The 23,697-nt window shown below is 55.2% G+C and overlaps 10 protein-coding genes across 10 annotated transcripts; 7 read left to right on the plus strand and 3 right to left on the minus strand.

Annotated features, from left to right (window-relative positions):
• Positions 1–415: 415 nt before the first annotated feature.
• W97_03997 (uncharacterized protein) lies at positions 416–2,019 on the plus strand (the record flags this gene model as incomplete). The annotated part of the gene is made up of 2 exons (XM_007781891.1): positions 416–751; positions 1,141–2,019. 2 exons carry the CDS (start codon positions 416–418, stop codon positions 2,017–2,019), a joined length of 1,215 nt encoding a protein of 404 aa, XP_007780081.1.
• A 1,590-nt stretch (positions 2,020–3,609) lies between these two features.
• Positions 3,610–7,041, plus strand: W97_03998 (uncharacterized protein; the record flags this gene model as incomplete). The annotated part of the gene is made up of 7 exons (XM_007781892.1): positions 3,610–3,733; positions 3,793–3,808; positions 3,864–3,886; positions 3,936–4,053; positions 4,104–4,203; positions 4,256–6,585; positions 6,651–7,041. The coding sequence occupies 7 exons, from the start codon at positions 3,610–3,612 to the stop codon at positions 7,039–7,041; spliced, it is 3,102 nt and encodes a 1,033-aa protein (XP_007780082.1).
• Positions 7,042–7,770: 729 nt separating this feature from the next.
• On the plus strand, positions 7,771–9,178 carry W97_03999 (uncharacterized protein; the record flags this gene model as incomplete). The annotated part of the gene is made up of 4 exons (XM_007781893.1): positions 7,771–8,437; positions 8,534–8,627; positions 8,700–8,833; positions 8,937–9,178. The coding sequence occupies 4 exons, from the start codon at positions 7,771–7,773 to the stop codon at positions 9,176–9,178; spliced, it is 1,137 nt and encodes a 378-aa protein (XP_007780083.1).
• Positions 9,179–12,224: 3,046 nt separating this feature from the next.
• On the minus strand, positions 12,225–12,854 carry W97_04000 (uncharacterized protein; the record flags this gene model as incomplete). Its single annotated transcript, XM_007781894.1, has 3 exons — positions 12,225–12,481; positions 12,631–12,754; positions 12,816–12,854. The coding sequence occupies 3 exons, from the start codon at positions 12,852–12,854 to the stop codon at positions 12,225–12,227; spliced, it is 420 nt and encodes a 139-aa protein (XP_007780084.1).
• Positions 12,855–13,124: 270 nt separating this feature from the next.
• Positions 13,125–13,739, plus strand: W97_04001 (uncharacterized protein; the record flags this gene model as incomplete). The annotated part of the gene is made up of 3 exons (XM_007781895.1): positions 13,125–13,227; positions 13,282–13,325; positions 13,383–13,739. 3 exons carry the CDS (start codon positions 13,125–13,127, stop codon positions 13,737–13,739), a joined length of 504 nt encoding a protein of 167 aa, XP_007780085.1.
• A 446-nt stretch (positions 13,740–14,185) lies between these two features.
• Positions 14,186–15,502, plus strand: W97_04002 (uncharacterized protein; the record flags this gene model as incomplete). The annotated part of the gene is made up of 1 exon (XM_007781896.1): positions 14,186–15,502. The coding sequence occupies one exon, from the start codon at positions 14,186–14,188 to the stop codon at positions 15,500–15,502; it is 1,317 nt and encodes a 438-aa protein (XP_007780086.1).
• Positions 15,503–16,061: 559 nt separating this feature from the next.
• W97_04003 (uncharacterized protein) lies at positions 16,062–17,057 on the minus strand (the record flags this gene model as incomplete). The annotated part of the gene is made up of 2 exons (XM_007781897.1): positions 16,062–16,593; positions 16,645–17,057. The coding sequence occupies 2 exons, from the start codon at positions 17,055–17,057 to the stop codon at positions 16,062–16,064; spliced, it is 945 nt and encodes a 314-aa protein (XP_007780087.1).
• A 1,507-nt stretch (positions 17,058–18,564) lies between these two features.
• W97_04004 (uncharacterized protein) lies at positions 18,565–19,147 on the plus strand (the record flags this gene model as incomplete). The annotated part of the gene is made up of 2 exons (XM_007781898.1): positions 18,565–18,937; positions 19,047–19,147. 2 exons carry the CDS (start codon positions 18,565–18,567, stop codon positions 19,145–19,147), a joined length of 474 nt encoding a protein of 157 aa, XP_007780088.1.
• Positions 19,148–19,523: 376 nt separating this feature from the next.
• W97_04005 (uncharacterized protein) lies at positions 19,524–22,091 on the minus strand (the record flags this gene model as incomplete). Its single annotated transcript, XM_007781899.1, has 5 exons — positions 19,524–20,303; positions 20,364–21,242; positions 21,296–21,701; positions 21,917–21,995; positions 22,049–22,091. 5 exons carry the CDS (start codon positions 22,089–22,091, stop codon positions 19,524–19,526), a joined length of 2,187 nt encoding a protein of 728 aa, XP_007780089.1.
• Positions 22,092–22,634: 543 nt separating this feature from the next.
• Positions 22,635–23,228, plus strand: W97_04006 (ADP-ribosylation factor-like 1; the record flags this gene model as incomplete). Its single annotated transcript, XM_007781900.1, has 1 exon — positions 22,635–23,228. One exon carries the CDS (start codon positions 22,635–22,637, stop codon positions 23,226–23,228), a length of 594 nt encoding a protein of 197 aa, XP_007780090.1.
• Between the last annotated feature and the right edge of the window lie 469 nt (positions 23,229–23,697).

Here is a 23,697-nt window from a genome sequence, read left to right on the forward strand (position 1 = left end):
GGCGCAGAACGCAAGACCCTCACGCTAAGCCGATTTCAGGCGGGGTGCTGTAATATTACAGGTTTACATCGTGCCTCCCTTTCGCATCCAACAGCCTTGGAAAACTCCATCGCTGTAGGACTGCTTGCCTTAGATATACTCAAGAGACTGTTCCGGTGCGCTCCATCGAGCGCTTTCCAGCTAGCCCGGCAGGTTTCAATCGTGTAGGCGCAAAGCACTCCGCTCAGCCAGCAATGCTCGCAATGCTCGCAACGATTACCAGCTCAGGACCAGGCTGGTGGGGCTGTTCCCAAGTGGAGCGGAGCGGAGCGGATACAGCGTTCGTACATCTGCTGTCTTCTGCTCCACATCGACCAAGTCAGGAGCCTTCGTCAAGTCCAATTAATCCTCCTGGCGGTTACCAATCGTCCACAGCATGGGAGCAGGCTTCTTTACCACTTTCCTTAACTGCCGCCAGTGCATCGATGGCGAGCTCGTCGATGATCAGCTGGTAGTCTCCGAAGACACAGGCCTGATACTCGAGCGCACCGGCTACATTGGCGGCGAAGCCGTTGATCTTGAGGGTCATGTAGTTGCACCTGGCTTTCTGGAGCTGCAGACGAACGGAGTCAATGGCTTCCACTTCACTCACTTCGAGGACCAGAGTCAGTATGAGCAGAAGCTGGAAGAGACCGCCAAGTACTTTGTCACCCAGGGGGTCACTGGCTTCTGGGCGACAATACCTACGGTGTCCCAAGAAGATTTCCAAAAGGTAGACGGTTCTCCTCTGTCGTTTTCCCGTAGCTATTCCAAGTCAAGAATTTGACCATTTCGACCGTTTCGACCATTTCTATTGTCCTTCCATGTGCGACAACGACCGTTGTGAAAACTTGTTCGCTTGATGTGATCTAAACTACATCTGTCATCTGTGTACTTGAGTCATTCCTAGCACAGCCGCGTCAGCATTTGTATCTTCAGTTCCGTGGCGCAAAAAGCTCTGCAGCATACGCAAGCGTCAATCACGGGGCTAGATAAGCACTCCTCGAGACTAGATCATCGCCTTGGGTCCTGGAGAACGGCAATTGTTCTAGCATTGGACATCGGTTTCATCTGCTAGACATGATACACCGAAGCAATTCACTCACAGCTCCTCCACGGCAGATCCTACCATCGCTGAAACCACGCTCCTTCGACTCCGCCGCAACCCTCCTAGGCGCCCACGTCGAAGGCCCCTATCTCTTCCCCGGCAAAAAGGGTGCCCACAACTCTTCGCTCTTCCACCTACCATCAACTTCTCCAACCCACCTCTACGGCGCCGAAAACCTCACCTCATCCATCAAACTCGCCACTCTGGCCCCAGAGCTCCCAGACTCCCCAGCCTTGATCAAGGAGCTCTGCAGCCACAACATCCGCGTCTCGCTAGGGCACTCCGACGCAACCTACGCGCAAGGTCTCCGCAGCCTCCGTGCCGGCGCTACCGGCCTCACGCACACGCTGAACGCCATGTCCGGCCTGCAGAGTCGCGAGCCCGGTCTCCCAGGCCTGATCTCGCTGCCTCCCTCGTCCAACCCTCCGCCCCCGTACTTTAGCCTCATCCCCGACGGCCACCACCTGCACCCCGCCACACTCTCTCTTCTGTACCGCGCCGCCCCCTCGCGCGCCATCCTCATCACCGACAGCATCGAGCTCGCCGGTCTCCCCGACGGGCTGTACCCGGGCCACGCCCAGATCCCGCACTCCCAACGCAAAGTCGGTTCCCGCGTTGTCATTGACGGGACTGACACGCTCATAGGTAGCTGCATCCCGCTGCAGCAGGGCGTTCGGAACTTGATGGAGTGGGCTGGGTGCGATGTTGCGCAGGCAGTGCGGTGTGTGACTGAGAATTTGGCGGAGTTTATGGGGGTGGATGGGCCTGGGGGCGTGGGCGTGTTGAGGGAGGGACGGAGGGCGGATTTGTGTGTGCTTAGCGAGGAGGGGGAGGTGCTGCAGACGTGGGTGGCGGGGAGGAAAGTTTGGGAGAGGGAGGGAGGGTTGTATTGATGTGCGAGTCTGAGATGCGGGATAGGCAGGGAGCGATGGGTTTGGAATAGAGAGTCACGCGGGTGACAAGAATACGCGGACTCCATAACCAGAAAGCAGTAAATCATACCGTAAATGACCAGTTAAATAGCTCTTGAATTAATTGGGGGCTATTATAACTTCTTATCTTAGCATTTTATATCTAAGAACATGCGCACGCTACACAGGATCTGTTTAACCTAGCGGGTTACAGCTCGCACCACCCACAAAAAAATTCCGGGCACCCACGGATTAACCTCTGGGTGGGCCGAGCTTTTTCGGATAAATCTCTAGGTGGGCTTAGCTTTTAGCCTATGCAGTGCATATGCGATAAATAAGCAATGCATATGCATATTCACCGCAAGTTAGCGGTTAGAGCTAGCGGTTAGGTAGTTAGAGGTTAGGTAGTTAGAGCTAGCCGTTTAGAAAGAGTATAGAGACCTATTCCGACCAATTGCAACCCCAAACGGTATAGAATCATAAAGAAATTCTGCTTAGGAGTTGTACAAGCAATACTTAGAAGTTGCATATGCATTTTATAGATGGGCTCAGCTTTGCCAAGGTAAGCTCTAGGTGGTGCCAAGTCTTAATTTCTGGGTGCCCGGAACTTTTCTCTGGGTGCCGCGAGGTGTGTGGCCGTAACCTAGTTACCGATTTCATTTTGCTGCAGCTTCTAGGTTTGCTGTTTATGGAGTCCGCGCATTTGTGTCAACAGGGTGAGAGTTTAACACCATTGATGGAACAACAAGTCGGATGCAGGATTAATTTGTTTGTTTTGCAAGAGCCCATACCTCCATCATCAGATAGACCCTGGTTCACGATGCTTCCTCCGTTGGGGCTCTGATGTTGCGGCTGAATGGCGGGGATGCCTGACAGCTTGCGTGCCTGGATTGCGGAGGGGCCGACGATGGAATGGCCGCTCCAATTGGAGGTGCCTCCTTAGCTCGTGCAGACGGGATGATCGCTGCCCAGGATTTTCCCGCATCAGCCACGCGAAACGACGTGCGGGCGGAAGAAAAAGTGGAAAAAGGTTGAGGGCCTCGAACGGAGGATGTTGCTGTAGATCACTTGTAGATTGAAACGGCGTGAACGCGTCCGCGCTCTGCCCGCCATCACGCAAATACCCATAGGATACTTTGCAATTGCCGTTGAATGCTCTGTGCCTTCCAAGCGAGGAAAAAGCCTCTGGAGCCCGGTACACATCGTGACGCCACAGTTGTTGAGAAAGAGGCTTCGGGGCTTGATAAGGGCAGCTATCGTCGACACCGCGCCTGCCCGCTCGACGAGTCCGCAAACGAACGGCAGGCAGGCCCGCGCAGCTCATACCAGCATAAAACTTCCTCTCCACCTCCTCGACCATCATCCACCTCCTCGACCATCATCCACCTCACGCACCTCTACCACCGCTCTTTTCTCCCTTGCTGACGCCCTAGCTCATAGCCTGAGCATCGATTGTACACTCAGCTTCCTCCCGTATACTTTTGTCTGGATTGCTTCGGTGCTCAACCCGTTTGCGGCTTTCTGTCGATACCCAGGCCGTGTCATTGAACCTTGCAACACCAGACCGGCAATATGGTCCTCGTCGAGAACCAGGATTACCTCAGCCAAGAGGAGCAGCGTCTGAAAGAAGACCGGGAGCGCAAGCGGTACTGGAAGAAATGGGGATCATACGTTGCTGAGAGGCAGTGGGCAACAGGTAAACACCTCCCCGTCTTTCATCCCGTCCGCCAGTGTCATGTGCTAACAGTTACCTAGTGCGCGAGGATTACTCGTAAGTTGTTATACCAAGGAACGGACTCGACCGCTGCTAACAAACCAACCTCCAGACACGACGGAGATGCATGGAGTCGTAAGTGCCGTTTATGCTACTCACTCGACTCGTGTTGATTCACCTCCAGATTTCTCTCACGATCACGCCCGATCAAGAGCCTACCGCTGGGGCGAGGACGGCATCGCCGGCGTGTCCGACACTCATGGCATCCAGAACGTCGCTTTCGCCTTCTGGAACGAGAAAGAGTTTGTTCACTACTGTCGCCAGCTGCGGATTCTCGACTGACTGCGCACAGTGATTTCTTAAAGGAGCGGCTGTTTGGTCTCTCGAACCCGCAGGGCAACCACGGCGAGTCACTCAAGGAATGCCATTTCCACCTCGACAATGTCCCAACGGTCCGTCTCCCCAGCTTGCAATACTTTGATCTGCCACTTACCCTTTGCGCAGCATTCCTACATGAAGTACCTCTACAAATATCCTCAGCGAAAGTTCCCCTACGAAGACCTCATCAAAGAGAACGCCAGACGCGGCAAGCTTGACAAAGAGTACAACCTGGTTGACACCGGCATATTCGACGACGACCGATACTGGGATATCTTCATCGAGACGGCGAAGGAGGCGGACGATGAGGAGGAGCTTCTCTTCCGAGTCACGGCCTACAATCGCGGCCCGGAGCCGGCTCCCTTGCACATCGTGCCTCATGTCTGGTTCAGGAACTCTTGGGCATGGGGTCGTGAGGACCCGAAGCAGAAGCCTTCGATACGGAAGATTGCACCTACAACTGCCCTGACGAGCCACTCCAAACTCGGCGAGAGGTATATCGAACTGTCTCCGTCTCCAGGCATCGGCAGGAGTGGTCAAGATGTCCAGCCCCAACTTCTGTTCACCGACAATGACACCAATTACAAGAACCTTGGATGGGGCGAGAACAAGACGCCCTATGTCAAGGACGCCTTCCACAGCTACATTGTCGACGGTAAGAAGAACGCAGTTAATCCCAGGAACCAGGGCACCAAGAGCGCTGCGTGGTACGCCTTCGACGAGGGTGAGGGTGTTGCTCCTGGCGAGTGCGCCGTTGTCCGTTTCCGACTGTCTCGGAGGTACGAAGGCTTCGTCGACGAGGAGCTTTTCGACGACATCATGGAGCAAAGGAGGGCGGAAGCCGACGAATTCTACTGGCGCATCAGCCCCTTGCCGATGGCCGACGATCTGAGGAACATTCAGCGTCAAGCTTTCTCAGGCATGCTCTGGTGCAAGCAGTACTACAACTTCATCTGGGATCAGTGGGCCAACGGAGACCCTGGCATGCCACCCCCTCCGCCAGACAGGAAAAACATCCGCAACAAGCACTGGAAGCACATGCACCTTGACGACATCCTGTCCATGCCAGACTCGTGGGAGTATCCCTTCTTCGCCGCGTGGGATAGTGCCTTCCACTGCATACCCTTGGCGATGATCGATCCTGACTTCGCTAAGAAGCAGCTCGACCTGTTCACCAGGGAGTGGTACATGCATCCCAATGGCCAGCTGCCGGCTTACGAGTGGAACTTTGGAGACGTCAACCCCCCTGTCCACGCTTGGTCTGTGTTCCGCACCTTCAAGATCGAGCGCAAGATGTACGGTAGAGAGGATTTGGACTTTCTTGAGCGTGTCTTCCAGAAGCTCTTGCTCAACTTCACCTGGTGGGTGAACCGCAAGGATTTTGACGGCAAGAACGTGTTTGAAGGTGGTTTCTTGGGTCTCGACAACATCGGCCTTTTCAATCGCTCCGATCCCCTGCCAACTGGCGGTGTTCTCGAACAGGCTGACAGCACCGGCTGGATGGGCTTCTACTCCCTTTGCATGCTGAACATCTCGCTGGAACTCGCCAAGCATCGTCGTATCTATGAAGACATTGCATCCAAGTTCTTCGAGCACTTCATTTTGATCAGCGATGCCATGCAGTACCGCCAAGGCGGCGAGGAGAAGTCTTTGTGGAATGAGGAGGATGGTTTCTATTACGATGCCATCTCATGGGGCGGTCCTTGGAGCCAACAGATGCCCGTCAGGTCACTCGTCGGTCTCATTCCCCTTTACGCCACCCTGACACTCGAGCCCGAGGTCATCGACAAGCTCCCAGCCTTTAAAAGGCGTGTTGAGTGGTTCATCGAGAACCGGCACGACGTGGCCGGGCGAAACATCGCCAACATGAAGCGTCGCGGCAAGGGAAACAGGATGTTGTTGTCACTCGTCAACGAAGACCGTCTGAGGAAGATCCTCAAGAGGATGCTTGATGAAGACGAGTTCCTCGCAGATCATGGCATCCGTTCGCTGTCGAAGTTCCACAAAGACCATCCCTACTCCATGGACGTCAATGGCCAGAAGTTCCAGGTCAGCTATGTACCAGGCGATTCCGACAGCGGCCTTTTCGGCGGAAACAGCAACTGGCGCGGTCCGATTTGGATCGCTGTCAACTTCCTCCTCGTCGAATCACTTCTGCGCTTCTACATGTTTTACGGCAACAGTCTGCAGGTTGAGTGCCCCACTGGCTCTGGTGACACTATGCACTTGGGTCACGTCGCGGAGGAGATCCAGCACCGTTTGCAGCATCTTTTCGTACGCGGTGACGATGGGCGCAGGGCCATCAATGACGGCAATGAGATGCTCGACTACGACCCGAACTGGAAAGACTACATGTGGTACCATGAGTTCTTTGATGGTGACACCGGACGCGGTCTTGGTGCCAGCCATCAGTGCGGATGGACCGGTCTGATTGCCAAGATCATCCATGACACTGGGTAAGTCTCATTTGCAATCATTTACAATTTGTCTCGACGTGATCAGTGCTAATCTTCGTTTCAAGTGTCACGTGCCGTCTCCCGCAAACACCTCGCACGCCCTCCTCAGCCGCCTCCCACTACTTCGACGACGTCTTCACGCGCGGCAAGCCCCGAAACCCGGCACGCCTCCGCCGCTCATCCACATCCCGCTCGATCGGCGTGCGCAGCGACTGGAACGACTCCACCAACGGCGACGCGAACGGCAGCGCCATCGACGATGAAGAGGCCGAGCCCAGCAAGTCCAAGTACAAGCGCACCAACTCCATCGGCTACCTGGACGCCGATGCGCTGAAGAGGAAGGCGGAGGAGGATCAGCAAGTCGCCCATTACGTGTCGGATCAGCTCGAGCGCATGAAGAGCAACGACTCGGCAATGTCGAACACGGATGAGCTTGAGGCGCAGCTTGATGGGTAAGGAGGCGTAGGTATAGATGCTCGCGGCTTTGGGGGGTGCACGCGCCGTTCTGCTTTAGATTGTACAGCATGAGCCTGGAGCTGGTGGACGCATTATTCTTCTTGTAACCCCTTTTGATACGCCCACGGGGCATGTCGCGCCTCTTCGCGATGAATTCGAGATAGACGATTGTAGATCCTAGACTCTAGACCCTAGACCCTAGACGAAGTAATCATTTGAGCTTGTTTTGCTCCAAAAAACCGCAGTGTTATCTCATCATGATACTTCTCCCGCATTTGGCCCACAGCGACGGACTATGACTAAGCACTGTTTACCTTCTGCGACAGAAATCCAAGCTCGAACAGCCCACCAACATCAAATCACACAACCATACCAGTAACACCTGTCCGCTTTAGAAGCTCCAATAGGGTCCCCTTCCCTTCTGTCGCTCATTGCAAGCCCCTTGCCCAGTCTTCGAATCGCAATACCTCTAATTCCTGTAAGGCCATACAGAGACAGTACATTCCACTCTCCCACAAAATCACCCCGCTAACCAGAGGAACGCAGTCCACAGCTACACTCAGCCCACCAGCGATCCCGCATCCTACGTTCGCATATAGCTCCTCCGCCGAGCTCCAAACATGACCTCCTTCATAACAACAATGTTCGTCTCCCATATCTCCTCCTCCCAATACCGCCCGCCATCCACCCGCGCAGTCTCCACAAGCACAACATTCACCCCACCACACAATGTTCCCCTCGGCTCCAAAACCCCTTCCACCTGTCTTCACCCTCGCTGAATCCGGCTCGTGTATCCACCTGGGCCATTTTGGGCTCGGTGGAGGCCTGCTGGGCGATGGCCAATATATGGGCCAGACGGTCATGAGGCCGCAGGCTGCGTATGCGAGTCCGGTACAGCGCATGCTGCGAAGCAACCTGAGCCAGCGGAGGGCACAGCGGCAGCAACCACGTCAAGCACACAGACCGCGAGCGGATGGGGAGAAGAAGACGGAGGAGCAGATACAGGAGAAGGGGGAAGGGCGGCGGGAGAGGGATGGCGACATGCAGCAGAAGCAGCAACACAGCGGCTTGCGCAAATCCTCTGCCTTCCTCAACCCTGCACCTCCTTCCTGCCCTCCTTCATCCTCTGTCGATAACCCGCCCTCAACCGCACTCCCCACCGCGGCAATTGCTCACGAGGGCCTCGGCCACGGCATAGATGACATACTGACACGCCTCTCTTCGCCTCACAGAAATGCGCGAACACGCGCGCCCTTCAAGCCGCAGAAGTCGAACAGGGGCACCAGCAGCTGGCAGCTGAAGCAGTTCGCGGAGGCGACGCTGGGGAGTGGGAGTCTGCGGAAGGCGGTCTTGTTGCCGGAGGGAGAGGACCTGGGGGAGTGGTTGGCTGTCAATGGTGGGTTTGGACTCCCTCACACGGAACGAAGGGAGGAGGTGGTGCGATATGAGAAATGAGATTATGAAGACATGGCTAACGAGAGGGACCGGGAAGTCGTCGACTTTTACAACCAGATCAACCTCCTCTATGGCTCAATCACGGAGTTTTGCTCGCCGCAGAGCTGTCCGGAGATGAAAGCGACGGATGAGTATGTTACCGTCCTGTTTCCGTCACAGTTCTTTTCCAGCAAGGAGAGGTTTCGTTCTGACAGTTTGTTTAGGTTCGAGTACCTATGGCAAGACAACGAAAACTTCAAGCGCCCAACCAAGATGCCCGCGCCCCAGTATATTGAGCACCTCATGGCATGGGTCCAGAGCAACATCGACAACGAGCAGATGTTTCCTAGCCGCATAGGTATGTCGCCCATTCCCTCCCTTCCCGCTTCACCCCCAAACCCCTTCCTCCCACCCTCTCCTCCTCTCCACCAACCCAGCCCCTCCTGACACCCCTCACACAGGCGTCCCCTTCCCGAAATCCTTCCCAACCCTCCTCCGCCAGATCTTCAAGCGCCTCTACCGCGTCTACGCCCACATCTACTGCCACCACTACCCGGTCGTCGTCGCGCTGGGCCTGGAACCGCACCTGAATACTAGCTTCAAGCACTATGTGCTGTTTGTTGATGAGCATGGATTGGCGACAGGGAAGGACTTTTGGGGACCGTTGGGGGATTTGGTGGAGAGTATGGTGAGGGGGGATTAAGTTTATGGTGGGGGGTGGAGGAATTGGGTGGTGAGAGGTGATGGTGGCGGCGGTGGCGGCGGTGGCGGCGGGTGTAGAAGGGTGAGGGTTGAAGTGCGGGGAGGGGCAATTGGGGGAATGGGAAATCCTGAAGAGGTGTTTCGGGTGTTTGGGAATATGTTTACGGGCAGCATGATTGGGGGCTTGTTTAATGGCATTGATGATCATGGACATGCTAGGACGTCGGCAACGGATTGGTGGTGTTGTTTGCGGTATAGGGTCTCGGTACACATGAGTCGTACCTGGTAATGAAAGCCTGAATGGTCTGGCGCTCCCAAATTCCCAACCTAGAGATGTGGTACGCGGAATGCCGTATCAAGCTCGTACCGTGCTTTAGAGGATAGAATGTAAGGGTTTGGGTCCGAACGGGAGCCGGCGCTATCAAGAACTATATCGTGAACCCTCCCCTTTCTGATCACCAGACTTAGAGGCGCAAGCTGTTGCCTGCACAAATCCACCATCACGCTGTCTAGAGCCAGCTGGCTGCAAAGCATTGTCAAAGATGGTTATAAAAAATGAAGCACGAAGTCTACACCGGAGGCGGCTCCTCCGTCGCCGACGCGTTCTCCAACGCCGTGTAGAGTGCAGCTGCACCAATTGAGACCTGCACCCCAAAGGGGGGTAACCCTTCTCATACGTCTTAAAATGTGCTGGAGGTATGCTATACATATCTGTACACGACATCTTACGTCCACGGGTCTTGTACTTGGGGCGAACGTTCGTCAAAGGCACACTTCTCTTTACATCGCTCTGTATCACGAGAAGTCATCTTATCTCGATCCACCACGCAGCAATCTCACCCGTGCTCGTCAGGGACATGACAAAATTACACCCTCTGTTTTGTGTATGGGTTCTCAGTATGGCGATCGGGTGTCCAACTCTTTCTTGACCCAGGTTGTACAATTTACTGTGCCAACTCGCATATTTCCTCAACAATACTCGGTGTCCCGAAAGCGCCTTCCATGACATCTAGCACACATGCTATGCATCTATAGCCGGGCGGACAACAGACTCACCTAGAATTTCATTCTGAAGGATATTCGCATGTCGATTTGCTCTCCTGCTATCTAAAAGATGCGTTTTCCCGTGAATCTTTTGAGGTTACTGAAACAGCGCTGTTCGTCTTTGATGAAAGGGGGTCTGAATGCGAATTCTGAGCGCGCGGCTTCGGAGGTATTCTGTAGCCCCGTCACTGCATCAGAACGAGCGCTTCGATGCACACCATGAAGCCATTCCGGCGCCCGGAGTCGAGGCTGAGGCCCCGCCTGGCATCCGCCGTCCTGGGCTGAGTGCAAGTCTGTTATGGGTGCCAAAGCAAGTCGCCTTAGGTACTTCGTCCCAAGGTCTTGTTGGCAGTTGCGCTAATAATTTCTTGAGAATTATCAAGGACACCGCGCCAAAGCCTGCTGCGCAAGCACCAAGACTCTCTCACATGGAGCGGCTGCGTATCCTTCGTCTTCCACAAGTGCTTCAAGTCCGCTACTCGCAAGACGCGCAGACTTGCGTTACCGGATCTGACGCCATAAGGGCTTTGCAAGCAGCTTGTGCGGATCCCGGGCGCTACTATGTAGAGGCTCAACCAAAATCGGATCTAGAATCCCAAACTAGACTGCAGAACTTGCTCCACGCTCGGGACGCCTATTGTCAAGATGAGTTGAGAGCCTTAACCGATAGTGCAACCATAGTTGAAGAAGAGCTTGGTATTTCACATCGGCGCTTGTATTTCTAGCTTCCAAGCGGCAGTGAGGCATGTCTATCAGAGTAAACCCGATATGCAAAAGGCACAATGCGATTACCTAAGCGAGATTTTTGGCATGGTCTCGCGAATCCTAAGAAGGAATCAGACTGCGCCCAAAACGAACGACATCTCGGCAAAAGCTGCAGCATTGATTGGGACCTTGATGAGTGGGTACCACACGAGGTACGCTCGGAGGTGCTCGAACCGGTGAGATTGAGCCCGGAAGAGGTCAAGGCTTTACAGAAGATCACGTTTATCTTCCTTTCTTCTTTATATTCTATTCGCACAGAGCGATCAACAGAGGACTTCCTGGCACTTTTCATGCCATGGAAACAAACCCATGATTTTGACGTCGAGGCTTGGGCAAAGTCGGCAGAAGGCGTGCGTCCAGCTTCGGAGTTCTATCCTCTGACCAGTAGCATCAGCCTGTCAGAGCTTTGTCTGGTGCGGAACATGGTAATCGCTTCGCCTTGCCGCCTCCATGAGGTCCTCAGTAGAAGTTACGTCAACAATCACCACGATGGCAAGGTTACCGGGCCATCAGTGGCATAGCAACTGACAGGCTTGCCCTCACGATCTGAGGTGTGTACGACAAAGCTCGAGTACGATCTTGCCGGTGCTTCACGCGCTGCATGAGCTGGGAAGAGTCTGAAAGAGTGGCATGAACCTGTTAGCCATCTCGTGGCCGGTACATTGTCAACAGTGCTTCCATCAGGGACGTCAACTGGGCTCATCAAGTGAGGCGTTAGCGACCCACGCCGGTGATAGGTCATCTTTGGTTGGGGCCACAGGAAGAAATACAGCTCGGGCGTGAGCGGCATTGTCCAAGCATGAGCATAGAATCTTTCGGTATATATTGAATCAACACGGCGGATTTCACATGCGAGTCCAGCAGCTCCGCATATAAGATCCAAGATTCAAGCTTACACATAGTCCCCTTTCCTGTGCCTCCAGCACCTCTCTACCCACCGAATACGCAGTGGATTCCAACAACAACGCGCGCCAAACCCCGAATGGTCGACGCTCAAACACTTGCAATAATCACCTGGTCCCATAGGCCTGAGACACCGAATGATACACATCCAGTTGCCGTGACCATGTCGTGCCCATCGTCGTAACCCAATCCACCGAACGCCAGTCCGGCAAGCCTCTTCAGCTTCGTTCCCAACGCCATACCATCCAGACTCCTGCATCGCCCCAGCTGTTCTAAAACCCTGAACACCTTTCACGGCGCAGCACCCCTCCGCCAGACGCCTCCCTTTCCCGTCCTCATGACTTCCCCCGCCCTCGCCCACGCCCACGCCCCCGTACGCTCTTTCCTCTGGTGCTAGGAGCTGCGGCTCTTGCGCGCGGTGCACCAGCTCCGCCGCCGCTGGTACCATTCGCAGCCCGGTGTTCGTCGACGAACGTCTTGAGGACGCTCTCTAGGCCGTCGTTCCGGCGTGCGAGGAGCAGCACGTCGCTCGTGTTGATAGTAGTGCGGCCGGCATGGGCGGCGAAGGTCTCAAGGTCTTTCGCTGTTGTTGCTGTGAGGGGGTTTGGTCAGCCTGGCTCATTTGCCTTCTTTTTGAAGCTTCTGTGACATCTCTTGCGACGTCTCTGTAGGAGATTTCGGGAGCAGCAACTGTTGCAGAGTAAAGCGAAGGCGTGGGTGAAAGGACGAGGAGGGTCGCACCTATCTGCGCAAACACCATCTCGGTCAGCGCGCCGATGAATTGGGGCGTCACGTTCCAGTTCTGGCGTAGGCATTCATCGTCAATGTACTGGCCGAGGGAGTACCAGAGCGCGGACTTGAGTTGCTATACAAGCAGCTTAGCTAGAGCTTAGAGCACCGGGCGGTGTATTAAAAGGCGGCCGAACCTCTTCCCTTTGCGCAGCATCATCGTCGGGGAGGGCCATTAGAGCTTGTAGTGGGGGTGTTGGTGGGGTTAAGGTGGTGAGGCAACGAGGTTGCGGGAAGACGCGCCGACGCGATGCGCGAATTCGCGGTCCGGAAGATCATCGGGATGCGGGATTTCCGGGGTTGGGTTTGCGGGAAGCGTGGGATACTCGGTCGAGAGCAAGAGTGATATATTTAAAAAGCGCGCAGCGGCACACTCAAGGCTAGATAAACCTGTCCTGCCTGTCCTCCAAGCTGCTCTCAGAACACCACGCACACCATCACCCGCAATGTCGCAACAACAGGCGCCAGCAGCCCCCTCCGGCGCACAGAGCCCGATGGAAGTCGCAACACAGCTATGGAGCAACTTTGAGAATGGCGTGCACTCAGGCTGTGAGGATCTCCCCAAACAATTCGCCAGCCCTGGCTAACTGTGTCATGCTATAGTCATGAAGATGACCCCAGAGAAGTGGATCAGACTGGTCGTTATTGTGCGTGCCTCTTCTCCATAACCAGTCTCCGTCTCCAACGGCTCACTGTTCAACTAGGTCGGCGCATACGCTCTCATCCGCCCCTACCTCATGAAGCTCGGTGCAAAGCTGCAGGCACGTGAACATGAAAAGGAGGTGGATCTCGCAGGCCTCGATCCGAAGTCACAAGATGCCATCAGAGCACTACGAGGCGGCAAGAAGATCGAGATACCCGGCGTAGACAGCGACAGCGAAGGCGAAGAAGAGCCGAAGCCGGCGGACTGGGGCAAGAAGGCGCGGTTGAGGCAGCGGAAGTTCATCAGAGGCAAGGTCGAGGAGGAGGAGCGGAGACGGAGGGAGGAGGACGAGGAAACTGATGAGGAGCTTGAGGAGATTCTGAACGCCATACAGGTTGCGCCGCATCTGAAGCAATGAGAATGCGTTAGATGAAAGGGTTGTCATCCATTTTCGCTTTCACGCGTTCTCTCATTCCACAAAGTGAAAAGTCACGCGAAAAATGCTCCACCCTTGCGGGCTCAGCCGCTTCACCGAGGCCCTGCCATTTTGGTTGTTCACAAGCGAGTCTATTGTTCATATTGACACAAGTGTAAATTCCTGCTCCAGCATCGCCACGCCAGAGTCTCGACCTTCAAGGGTTTGACTGCACAATCCTCAAGATGGCAGTGCATAAGCAATCCATCCCAGTCTAGGTGGCCACCAGCCCTCCTTGCTCGGTATATGAACGAGGACATTGTCCGCCATCTGAGATCCGCGGATCATTTCGGACGATGGAGATAACGACCATGACGACCATGCCTAGGACAATGTTGTTCTTTTTCTTGTACACACTTGGACTCCACTCTCTTCCGACCCGGGCACACATGCAAATGAGCAACCCCTACCCCCTTCGAAGTCCACTAGATCCGAACACCGCATCCTCACTTAAAGACTACGACTATGTTGCACCACTTAAAACCGACGGATCGAACTACCCTTGCAAAGGCTATCAATACGACAGCCCGCTCCGGACGACAGCTACCTACCAAGCCGGAGGCACATACCAGATGTCGCTCTCGGGCAGCGCCTTCCATCTCGGCGGCTCTTGCCAGCTCGCGCTCTCCTACGATAACGGCGCGACCTTCAAAGTCATCAAGTCAATGATCGGCGGCTGCCCGAAGCAGCAATCCTACAACTTCACCGTACCCTACTCCGCACCCGACGGAACAGCCCTCTTCGCCTGGACTTGGTTCAACTACGAGGGGAACCGCGAGTTCTACATGAACTGCGCTGCCGTCCAGATCGTGAACAGCAATGCACAGCTTGCTAGCTCGCTGGAAGGGATCAACACACTGCCGAATCTTTGGAGAGCCAATATTGCCGGCACAGGCTGCGTAGCAGCAGCGCGGCAGAATGCCGTGTTCCCGAATCCCGGACCTGATGTGCTCTACGGCGACGGCATGAGCAGCGCCTCACCACCCACGCCCGGAGACTGCGACGGCAGCGGATCGTCTTCGAACACAGACAGCTCGTATCTGCTGGTTCTGGCGGAACAGTCAGCGAGCCCTACCGCCGACGACCACCACTACGCAGATCCGACGTCCTACGAGAACGCTCCTATCAGTACAACTGCTCCACAATACGACGACGGCCAATACCGCTGGAAAGCACCCACACCGTCGCCGCAAGCCCAGTTCGCGGAAACGATGCAAGGAGCCGGTATGGTCACGGAGACAACGACGAGCTGTCCCCCCACAACAACCACAACCACAACTCCAACGCCGACGCCGACGACGCTGTCCACCGCGGTCCGAGGAGCCGAGTCCTCCTCTGCAGCGCCACCGCCGTCTCCACCAGCCTCAAATCCTCCCCCAGCATCGCCGCCTCAGCCATCAAGCCCCCCTCCCCCCTCGCAAGAAACACCCCCCTACGCAACCGGCGACCCCTCGCTCTACCTCCCCTGCGCCCCAGGAACCTTCCTCTGCACCTCGGCGTCCACGTTCCTGACCTGCGACCAGACGGTCCCCGGGACGGCGCCGCAGCAGCCCTGGGAGTACCTGTACCCGCGCGACGTGGCTGAGGGCATGGCGTGTGCGCCCAGATTGGTGAGGTGTGAGGTCGGGTGGGAAGGGTGTGGTACCGGGGAGCGGGTGCCGGTTGGGTGGAGGAGGGATGATGTGTATGTGAGGAGTGGGGCGTGAGCGATGTGAGGAGGGGAGGCGAAGCGTGAAGGGGGGTTGGGAAGAATTGGCATGGTGAGGTAGGTGCGGATGGCGAATGAACGATGGAAGCGAAGAGACGACCGAGCATTCTTGGTAAGGAGAAAAGGACCTCGACGCCAAAACACTCTATTATTGTCAGACACCGTGCGAGAAGGAACAAGCATTAAAACTTCATTTACTGAAGAAATGAGAAAGATGGTTAACCGAATCTAATTAGCAGTTCCTGCTAGAATAAAAAACAGTCAACGTGTCAATCCATCAAGATGGTTACGGCACCCTATCACGACATTGCAGCTGAAGAATCAGTCGAAGATTAAGTCGTGATTAACAATTACTCTAATTACGCTTCGTAGCTTAGCCAGACGCAAAGCTCATGCCGTGATATCGCTGAAACAAACGAGAACGCTAATCAAATGCCACAACTCCTGCTGGAGCTGCAGATTTTGGTATCATACACAATCTGAGAAGCAAGCATAAATCAATCCCACACTCCGCGCTCAAGCAACTTCGATGTCCCGGCCCGCAGCAAGCAACTCGTTTAGTAGTTGGTAGCCACCGTGCCGCGAGGAGCGTCCAGTGCGTACGGGTGGTTGTGGTTGATTCCCGACGGGGTAGGGTCAACATGGTACCCGCCGTGGTCGATCGCTGGCGGGATGTTGGGCGTGACTTGAGCATGCCCAACGTTGTGCCCGGCGCCATGTCCAGGCATGAGACCAGCCGGGTGCGCGCCAGTGCGGTGGCCGTCGTTGTGCACGGCAGGTTTGTGCGGGACGTCATGAGCGACTGAGTGCTTTGGCGTTGACTCGTAAGCGCCGGCAGGAGACATCGTGGAGCCGGTGTAGCCGGTGTCGTGCGATGGTCGGACGTTGGGGTGGGGCACGCCGAGGCTGCCGGTTCCAGCAGACATCTCGGTGTCGTGGACGGGAGTTGTCTTGGGCTTGCGCTGCCAGAACTTGGGCTTGCTGGTGCCAGAGGTGTAGCCGTTGGTGGGAGACGGGCCAAAGGCCTTCTCCTTCTTATGCTGGCGGACAAGGAGCAGCTGGGCGACGGCGGCGAGGAGTAAGAGGACACTGGATAGAGAGTTAGAGGGCATATTTGATGCAACGTGTGGGTCAACTTACGCTGCGATGATCGAGACAATGAAGACCGTCTTGTTCAGTCTGCAAGCCAAGCCGTTGCCAGTGCCTAATGGCGTGGGAACGGTGCTGTTGCACCTGCGCGTGCCATCGCGTGTGAGCACGGCAATGGCGATGAAGGCGCCGCAGAAGAGGAGATTAAGGAGGACGGCGAGGTAGCCGAGGAAACTGATGCCGCCAATGAAGGCAGTCAAGAGAATGGCGAAGATGAGGTAGATGACGGCGGCACCCGACATGCCGGTGACAGCGTTCCATTTGTTGGAGATGGGGTCGTTACGCTTGGCGAGTGTCGCAAGGAAGTAGGAGAAGATGCCCATGACGATGGCAGCGCAGCAGAACGCGAGGACATAGTGGAGGGTCAGGATGCTCTTCAGAGCGGCTCCGGCTTTCTTGGCCATTGCGGTTGATCAAACGCGTGAAAGCGAAGCCGAGGAAAGAGAGTTGCAGGTGGGTAGAAGAAGCACGGAGGGAGGAGAGTTGCTGGCTGAAGAAGAAGTGATGGTTGCTGGACTGAGGAAGGGAACACGCCGCCGTTAAGGAGAGATTTTATCTAGCAGTTTGATAGCAGTGACGCAGGTCTGTGTTCGCATGTGGTTCCTCCTGCCATGAATTTGGTACATGGAAATCTTGGAAGCTAGCCGCGATCCGACATGGATCTGACGTTTGGCAGCGCCAACGTCACTGCCGTTGCGGCGACACCAAACCCTGTTTAGGAAGCGCATGGGGCTCGAAATGAGCCCAGCAGGCCGATCAACATCAGAAAGTGGCCCAACGCTGAATCTCACAACCGGATTTTGAGATGAGCTTGAGCCGCGCCGGGAGCCATGGGAGCCATTAGCGTCGCTTGTTGGCTCGCATGACGCACCCGGCTTCGCAGCCACAGCGGTCAGCCACAGCAGCCACTGACAGCGTCCGATGCAGCGAGACCTCATCCAATTTCCTTGGACAGGGACAACCATGGAATTGTTCTTCACATGATGGGTCTGAGCAACGGCTCGTGTAAAATTGCAAAAGACTGCGAGAATCAGGAGATCCAGTCGCACCAACTTACAAAACAACGCCGTCATCTGTCTCACCTCGCCCCTTCCGAAGCGTCCCTGGCGATGACGAGTACTGAGGTACCTTGGAGTCTCGGCGCTTCGCAGCCCATGTTCGACGAAACAGAAATGACTTATGACTGGAAACGGCCATGCAATACTCTATAACGGTAGTTCCGAAGTTTGCGAGATAGTTCTCCGTTTGAAAGAATGCGACAAAGAAGCTAAGACTAAACGAACCGTGCGACCTGTCATACTCGACCGCACACAATTAATCCCTTCTTGAGGGCACCTAGACCAACGGCAATGCTTCTCCTGCAGCGCAATACAGACGTACTCTGATATCGAGGAACGTGGCCGAACATGTCGAATATCCGCCGAGGAATGAGAAGTCTCGTGTCGAACGATTCTCGAGCGCCTCGAAGATGCACACCTGCCAAGACAGCCCCGCACCAGAGATACGAGCCGAGCAAGCTCAAAGTTGGAGCTCTTTCACTGGCATGACTGGATGACTCAGGCCAAGATGTCAGCAAGCCAGGCCTCACAGGCATCAATCCTGCTGTCGCCCAATAAGCGCCTGAGTGGAATTGCTGCCTAAAGTGATCATCGCGCTCTCACCTGATATCGCGGCCAAGACCCTCTCAGGTGAGACGCGTGCACGCGAAGTGGCTTACTGCTCTTCTGCTTTTTGCATGCAAAACCTCGTATTGCAAACGAGCCGATTCACGAGCGACGTTGCCCGTGAAAGCAGTAGAAGTAAGTATAAGTAAGAGCGGTTTCTTCGCACAAAATCTCAGACATCCAGTACACAAGTCTATCCCACACTTCATTTCCCACATCTCTTAACACCTTTGCACAATCGCAAACAATGGCCAACCACAACCAAATGATCTTCCTCAACCTCCCCGTCGCCGACCTCGAGGCCAGCATCGCCTTCTACACCGCCCTCGGCTTCCGCCAGAACACCGTCTTCAGCTCTCCAGACGCCGCCGGCATGGTCATCTCCGACTCCATCTGGGTCATGCTGCACACCCCCAGCTCCTTCGCCAGCTTCCTGCCCGCTGGACGCAAAGCCACTGCCGCAAAGACGCACACCGAGTGCCTCTTCTGTCTATCCAGGCCGAGTAGGGAGGCCGTGGATGAGATGGTCGAGAAGGCCGGGAAGGCTGGTGGAGGCGTGGACGTCGGGTTCAAGAAGGATGAGGGCTACATGTACGGGAGGAGCTTCGAGGACTTGGACGGTAAGTGGTTGCTTCCTTTGGCTTGTATCTTTTTGCTTGTTGTTCGCACACGGGTTGTGATGGTGAGTGCAAGACACGGAACGAGGAAAGCTCATGCAATGTGATGTAGGTCATGTTTGGGAGGTTATGTGGATGGCCGAAGAGGCTCCGATGGATCCTGAGGCAGCGGAGGAGGCTAAGGAACGTGGAGAATGCGGTCCCGGAAAATAGAATGCTTGGTTACTGCGCACAGGTTATGGTGGCAGGCGAAAGAGACACAGAATGAGAGAGGCTGATACGCTGTGATGCAGGTCATATTTGGGAGGTCATGTGGATGATGCCGGAGGCTCAGTGTAGTTCCGGAGAAAAGAGTGCTTGATGCGGAACTTTCAAAGTCTTTCGACCGTATTGGAGGATGGAGGAAATGCCGAAGCGGGTTAACAGTATGGAGTCACTTTCGTTTCGAAGAGTGCTGTTCTAGTACCTTTGAGTGTAGTCCTTGCAGAGCAGTTTTCCAAGTCAGGTCTTCCGAGACCGGTATGCTGTGCCCGACTTTTACTGTGCGGGATCATGCATTCTGTTCGAACTGAGCCAGATTGACCCACCTCTACCACAGAAACTGACACCTCTGCATGAGCACCCTACTCCCAAAGAAGTCCCACTCCTCCCTCCCAATCCAACTATCGTTCCCACTCCCACTCAACTTCCCAAACACACTTGCCCCCTTCCACACCACGACCTGCGGATCCAACTCCCGCGGAGGCGAACCGATAAAAATCTCCTTCGATAGCGCCGGCGTCATATCCCTCAGCCTCTCCTCCAAAAAGTTGTTAAACCCCAATATCTTGGAGCCGCCGCCAATGACCATGATGCCGCCGAGGAATTCGCGCATCTTGCGGTCGTCGCCCCGAGCTGCTTGGGTGATGGAGGTGAGGATCGCAGTGTCGAGCGGCATGATGGGGAGGATGGTATCGCGAGCTTCGGCCTCCTTGATCTTCTCTACGACTGGGTCGTGGAAGCTGATAGTCGGACGGTCTTCGCCACCGATGGCAGGGGAGTCTCGGCCGGGTTGAGGCGTGTCCTCTGGGCCGGGCGAACCTGCTTCGGAAGACCGTGGCGTTCCTTCGCCCTCGGTGAGGTGGCTGAGGTTCTGGAAGGGTAGTTGTCTGCTCGGGGTTGAAAGGACAAGTGATGCGATTGGCGTTTCTGATGTTGTGCCGTTGCTCACGGATGGGTCTTGGCCAGATGCCCATTGAAGCACAGCGTCTTGAGCGGCGGAGCGAGGGTCGTTTGGCGAACCGTCGTAGATGTCGTAAGAGCGACCGAACAGCTTACGCCGTCCAGCCAGCTTTTCTGAGTTGTCAAAGATCGTCGGTTGGAAGAGACCCTGTAGAATCCCAATCAGCCCCACCAGTTTCACATCATTACAAGAAACAGAAAGGCTTACCATGGGCGCAAGCATTGTCTCATCGTATGTCTTGAACGTGTATCTTCTTGTGTCTTGCCCCGCAGCTCTCAAGTGAAACTCGTACAGCTGCACGGTTATATCCATCTCTTGCACCGTGCAGAACTTCTGCTTCAGCTCCTCGGCCAGCAGAAAGTCGTACCTGCGCTTGAGATTCATGTCTGCATAAGGGAAATGGTCAAAGAGCAGCATTTTGATGAAGGTTTCAGTGACATCCGTTCCGCCAAACTTCAGGTTGATACGCGAGTTGTCTGCGCACATACCTTCCTCGACGCAGCAGATCGAGGTTTTCTGCGCCCCTACATCGACGATGCACGAGGAAGAGTATCCTGCGCCAAAGGTTGCGGCTAAGCTCTCCTGCTGAAAGCAGCATCGACCGAAGCCAAGGTCGCGCATCAGGATCTCGAGTACTGAGGTGACGTAATTCCGATCATACAGGTCAGGTATCACAAATACACAGCTATACTGAGCCCAGTCTCTCCGCCGTGTTAGGCCGAGCTGTTGCTTGATCGCTTGCTCGAGTATAACGGCAAAGTCCTGCAACAAGAGGTTCTTGCTTGCGTAATCCTTCTCGTTGAGCCAGCCATGTCGCAAAGGCCAAAATAGCTTGTATCTTGGGTTTGACTTCTCTGGTATCCGTAGAGCCTCTTGTCCAATAAAGTAGTCTGGAGCTTTTCTGGGATCTGGTGGCAGTTCGGTCCACTCTATGCGGTGTGGATCGTTGTGCTCGGTAATTGTCTCGTGGACCTTCTTCTTGTTGTAGTGGACTACCATCTCCTTCGAATTTGGCATCAATCGGATCCTGTGATTTCGCATTGTCTGCTTGAGCTCCACGGACATTGCGGCATACTCGCGCGCCCACTGTAAAACATAATCAGCTCACGCTTCTTGCTGTATGCGCGCTTGACACTGACATCGTCGCCGAACCACTTCTCGGACTCAGCCAGCACCTTGTTGTCCAACTTAATCCTCTTCGGCTTCGGCTCGCCTCCGCCCTCTTCTGACTCGTTCTCCCTTGCTTTCCGCGCAATGACCATAGGTATAGTCTTGGGAAGCGCATCACTTGCGAAGCCAATGCGGAGGTTCTGACTACCCGGGTGGATGACGATAATTTTAGAGAAGTCGCGTGCATCTTGCAAGGACGCGGCAGCGCCTACATCGTCCTCGTCCACGAGACCAGGCTCTGCGGGTGTGCCATTGTTAAGATTGGAGTGCGCAAGGGCTCGGTCGCGGTCTCTTGCCTCGCGTACCATGCGATTCGTGTCTTCCTCATGTTGGATACGATATGCGTAGTATTGGTCGTCGCGCTTGAGGTATTCGCTGTCGCTCACCGAATCAGAACGGGAAGATATCTCTCGGCGAGCTACAAACGAACAGTGACAGAAGATACCCTCACGCCATGCTGTCATGCACGCCATGCTTGCTCGAAGCCGCGAGCGCTCTACATGGCATGAGCCAGCTGAAGGGGACGCTGTCGGGAATTGGGAAGGACGACGGAGATGCGCTATAGCTGAGGGAGGGAAGGTACCACGAACGTGTAGTAGTTCTTCTGATTGATCATATTGACCTGAGGCCATGTCGTAAGGTCGAGGTTGTTGTCAGTTCGCTCGAGACCTGGAGCCGTCAGCATTAGTGTATTACTTCAAGCTTCGTTCAATGGATAGCACCTTCGTCTCGGGCGATGGCCCTATTTGATCGTTTCCCAGGCATGTTGGAGCGTGATGATGACTGCAGACCGCCAGGAGGAGCAGTACTGTGATAAGGTAGTAAGGAGTGGGAAGGGTAAGAGGTTTTCAGTGTAGTCAGTGAAGACGTGCGCTTCTATCAAGGTACGGGCCGCTAAGATGGTCGTCTCAAGGTTGCAGCTCCGACGGACGTCCGCTGCGGAGCCGCATTGTTCCCGCCGCTCATGGGGCGGAAGTTGTAAGCCGGACCAGTGGGGACGGATCCTGCCTGTTAGGGCCGTTCTAGCTTTGTATCTCGGTCCCTGCCTTCTCGTATGCCGACACCTGTCAGCTAGTTTAGTTTCTAGACATCCCCAGTGATCTCCGAGTGATAGTTCAAGAAGCCTCTCCTTCCTACAAGAATCCCCACACTCGATCCTCAGCGCCTCAACGAACAGTCAGATCCGCAAGTTCCAAATCGCCCAGCAACCAGCGTTGCCCAAACCGCAGCTTTACTCCCCCGCCACCACCTCCTGCCTCACATCGACGCCCCCAACTTCGCACAGGCGCTCGCGCCGCAACCCTCACCATGGGTGTATCCTGGTCGCGCATGTCGAGCCTCCTCAACATCTTCTGGTCAAAGAAAGAGATCCGAATCCTGATCCTCGGCCTCGACAATGCCGGCAAAACCACCCTCCTCTACCGCTTGAAGATCGGCGAAGTGGTAACCACAATCCCGACTATCGGCTTCAACGTCGAGTCCGTCGAGTACAAGAACCTGCGCTTCGCCGTGTGGGATCTAGGGGGGCAGACGTCCATACGGCCGTACTGGCGGTGCTACTACGCCAATACCGCTGCCGTCGTCTTCGTCATCGATAGTACGGATGTTGAGCGGTTAGGCACCGCGGCCGAGGAACTGGCGGCGATGCTGGGGGAGGAAGAGCTTAGGGACGCGGCACTGCTTGTTTTTGCCAACAAGCAGGATCAGCCAGGGGCGAAGGGGGCAGGGGAGATCAGCGAGAAGCTCAAGCTGGGCGAGCTGAGGGACCGGAATTGGAGTATCGTAGCGTGTAGCGCTATTGATGGGAGGGGAGTGGATGAGGGAATGGACTGGTTGGTGGTGAGTTCTGACGTGCTGTATGGCGAATGGGATATCTTCTCGCGCTGGGAGAATCCTTGGTAAGGGATGTTTGCTGACCAGCTGGGTAGCAAACGGTGCAGTCGGAAAACTCGTAGCGCTGATTCGGTGTGTGGGGTGAAATCGGGAGATGCGGCTTCGTGCGATGCCTGAATTGCCGGCCAGGGGGCTCGAACGGCGCACCCTCCAGCAGAGTTGACTTCGTTGGAATCGATGTGGCTATGAGGCTGGAGCGGCGGTGGAGAGACATGTTCGGGATGGGAGCGCGTCGGCAAGAGGGAGATGTTCGCACCAAGCGGATCTGCTGCGCACTCGGTGCAAGAGCGGTAGCCCTTCCGTGGCGGTTGTTTTGAAGTCGCATTGGTTATCCACACCATGTTAAGTACTGGAAACCCAGGCCCAATAGCTGAAGCGTTCGCGGACTTCAAAGCTGGAGTAAATATCGGCTAAGTGGGCATTCTACATTACACAGCTGATCTATATATCTTCTCCAGCCAACCACAATTACATGCGA

This window comes from Coniosporium apollinis (genome assembly GCF_000281105.1).
Source record: "Coniosporium apollinis CBS 100218 chromosome Unknown supercont1.17, whole genome shotgun sequence".
NCBI lineage: Eukaryota > Fungi > Ascomycota > Dothideomycetes > Coniosporium > Coniosporium apollinis.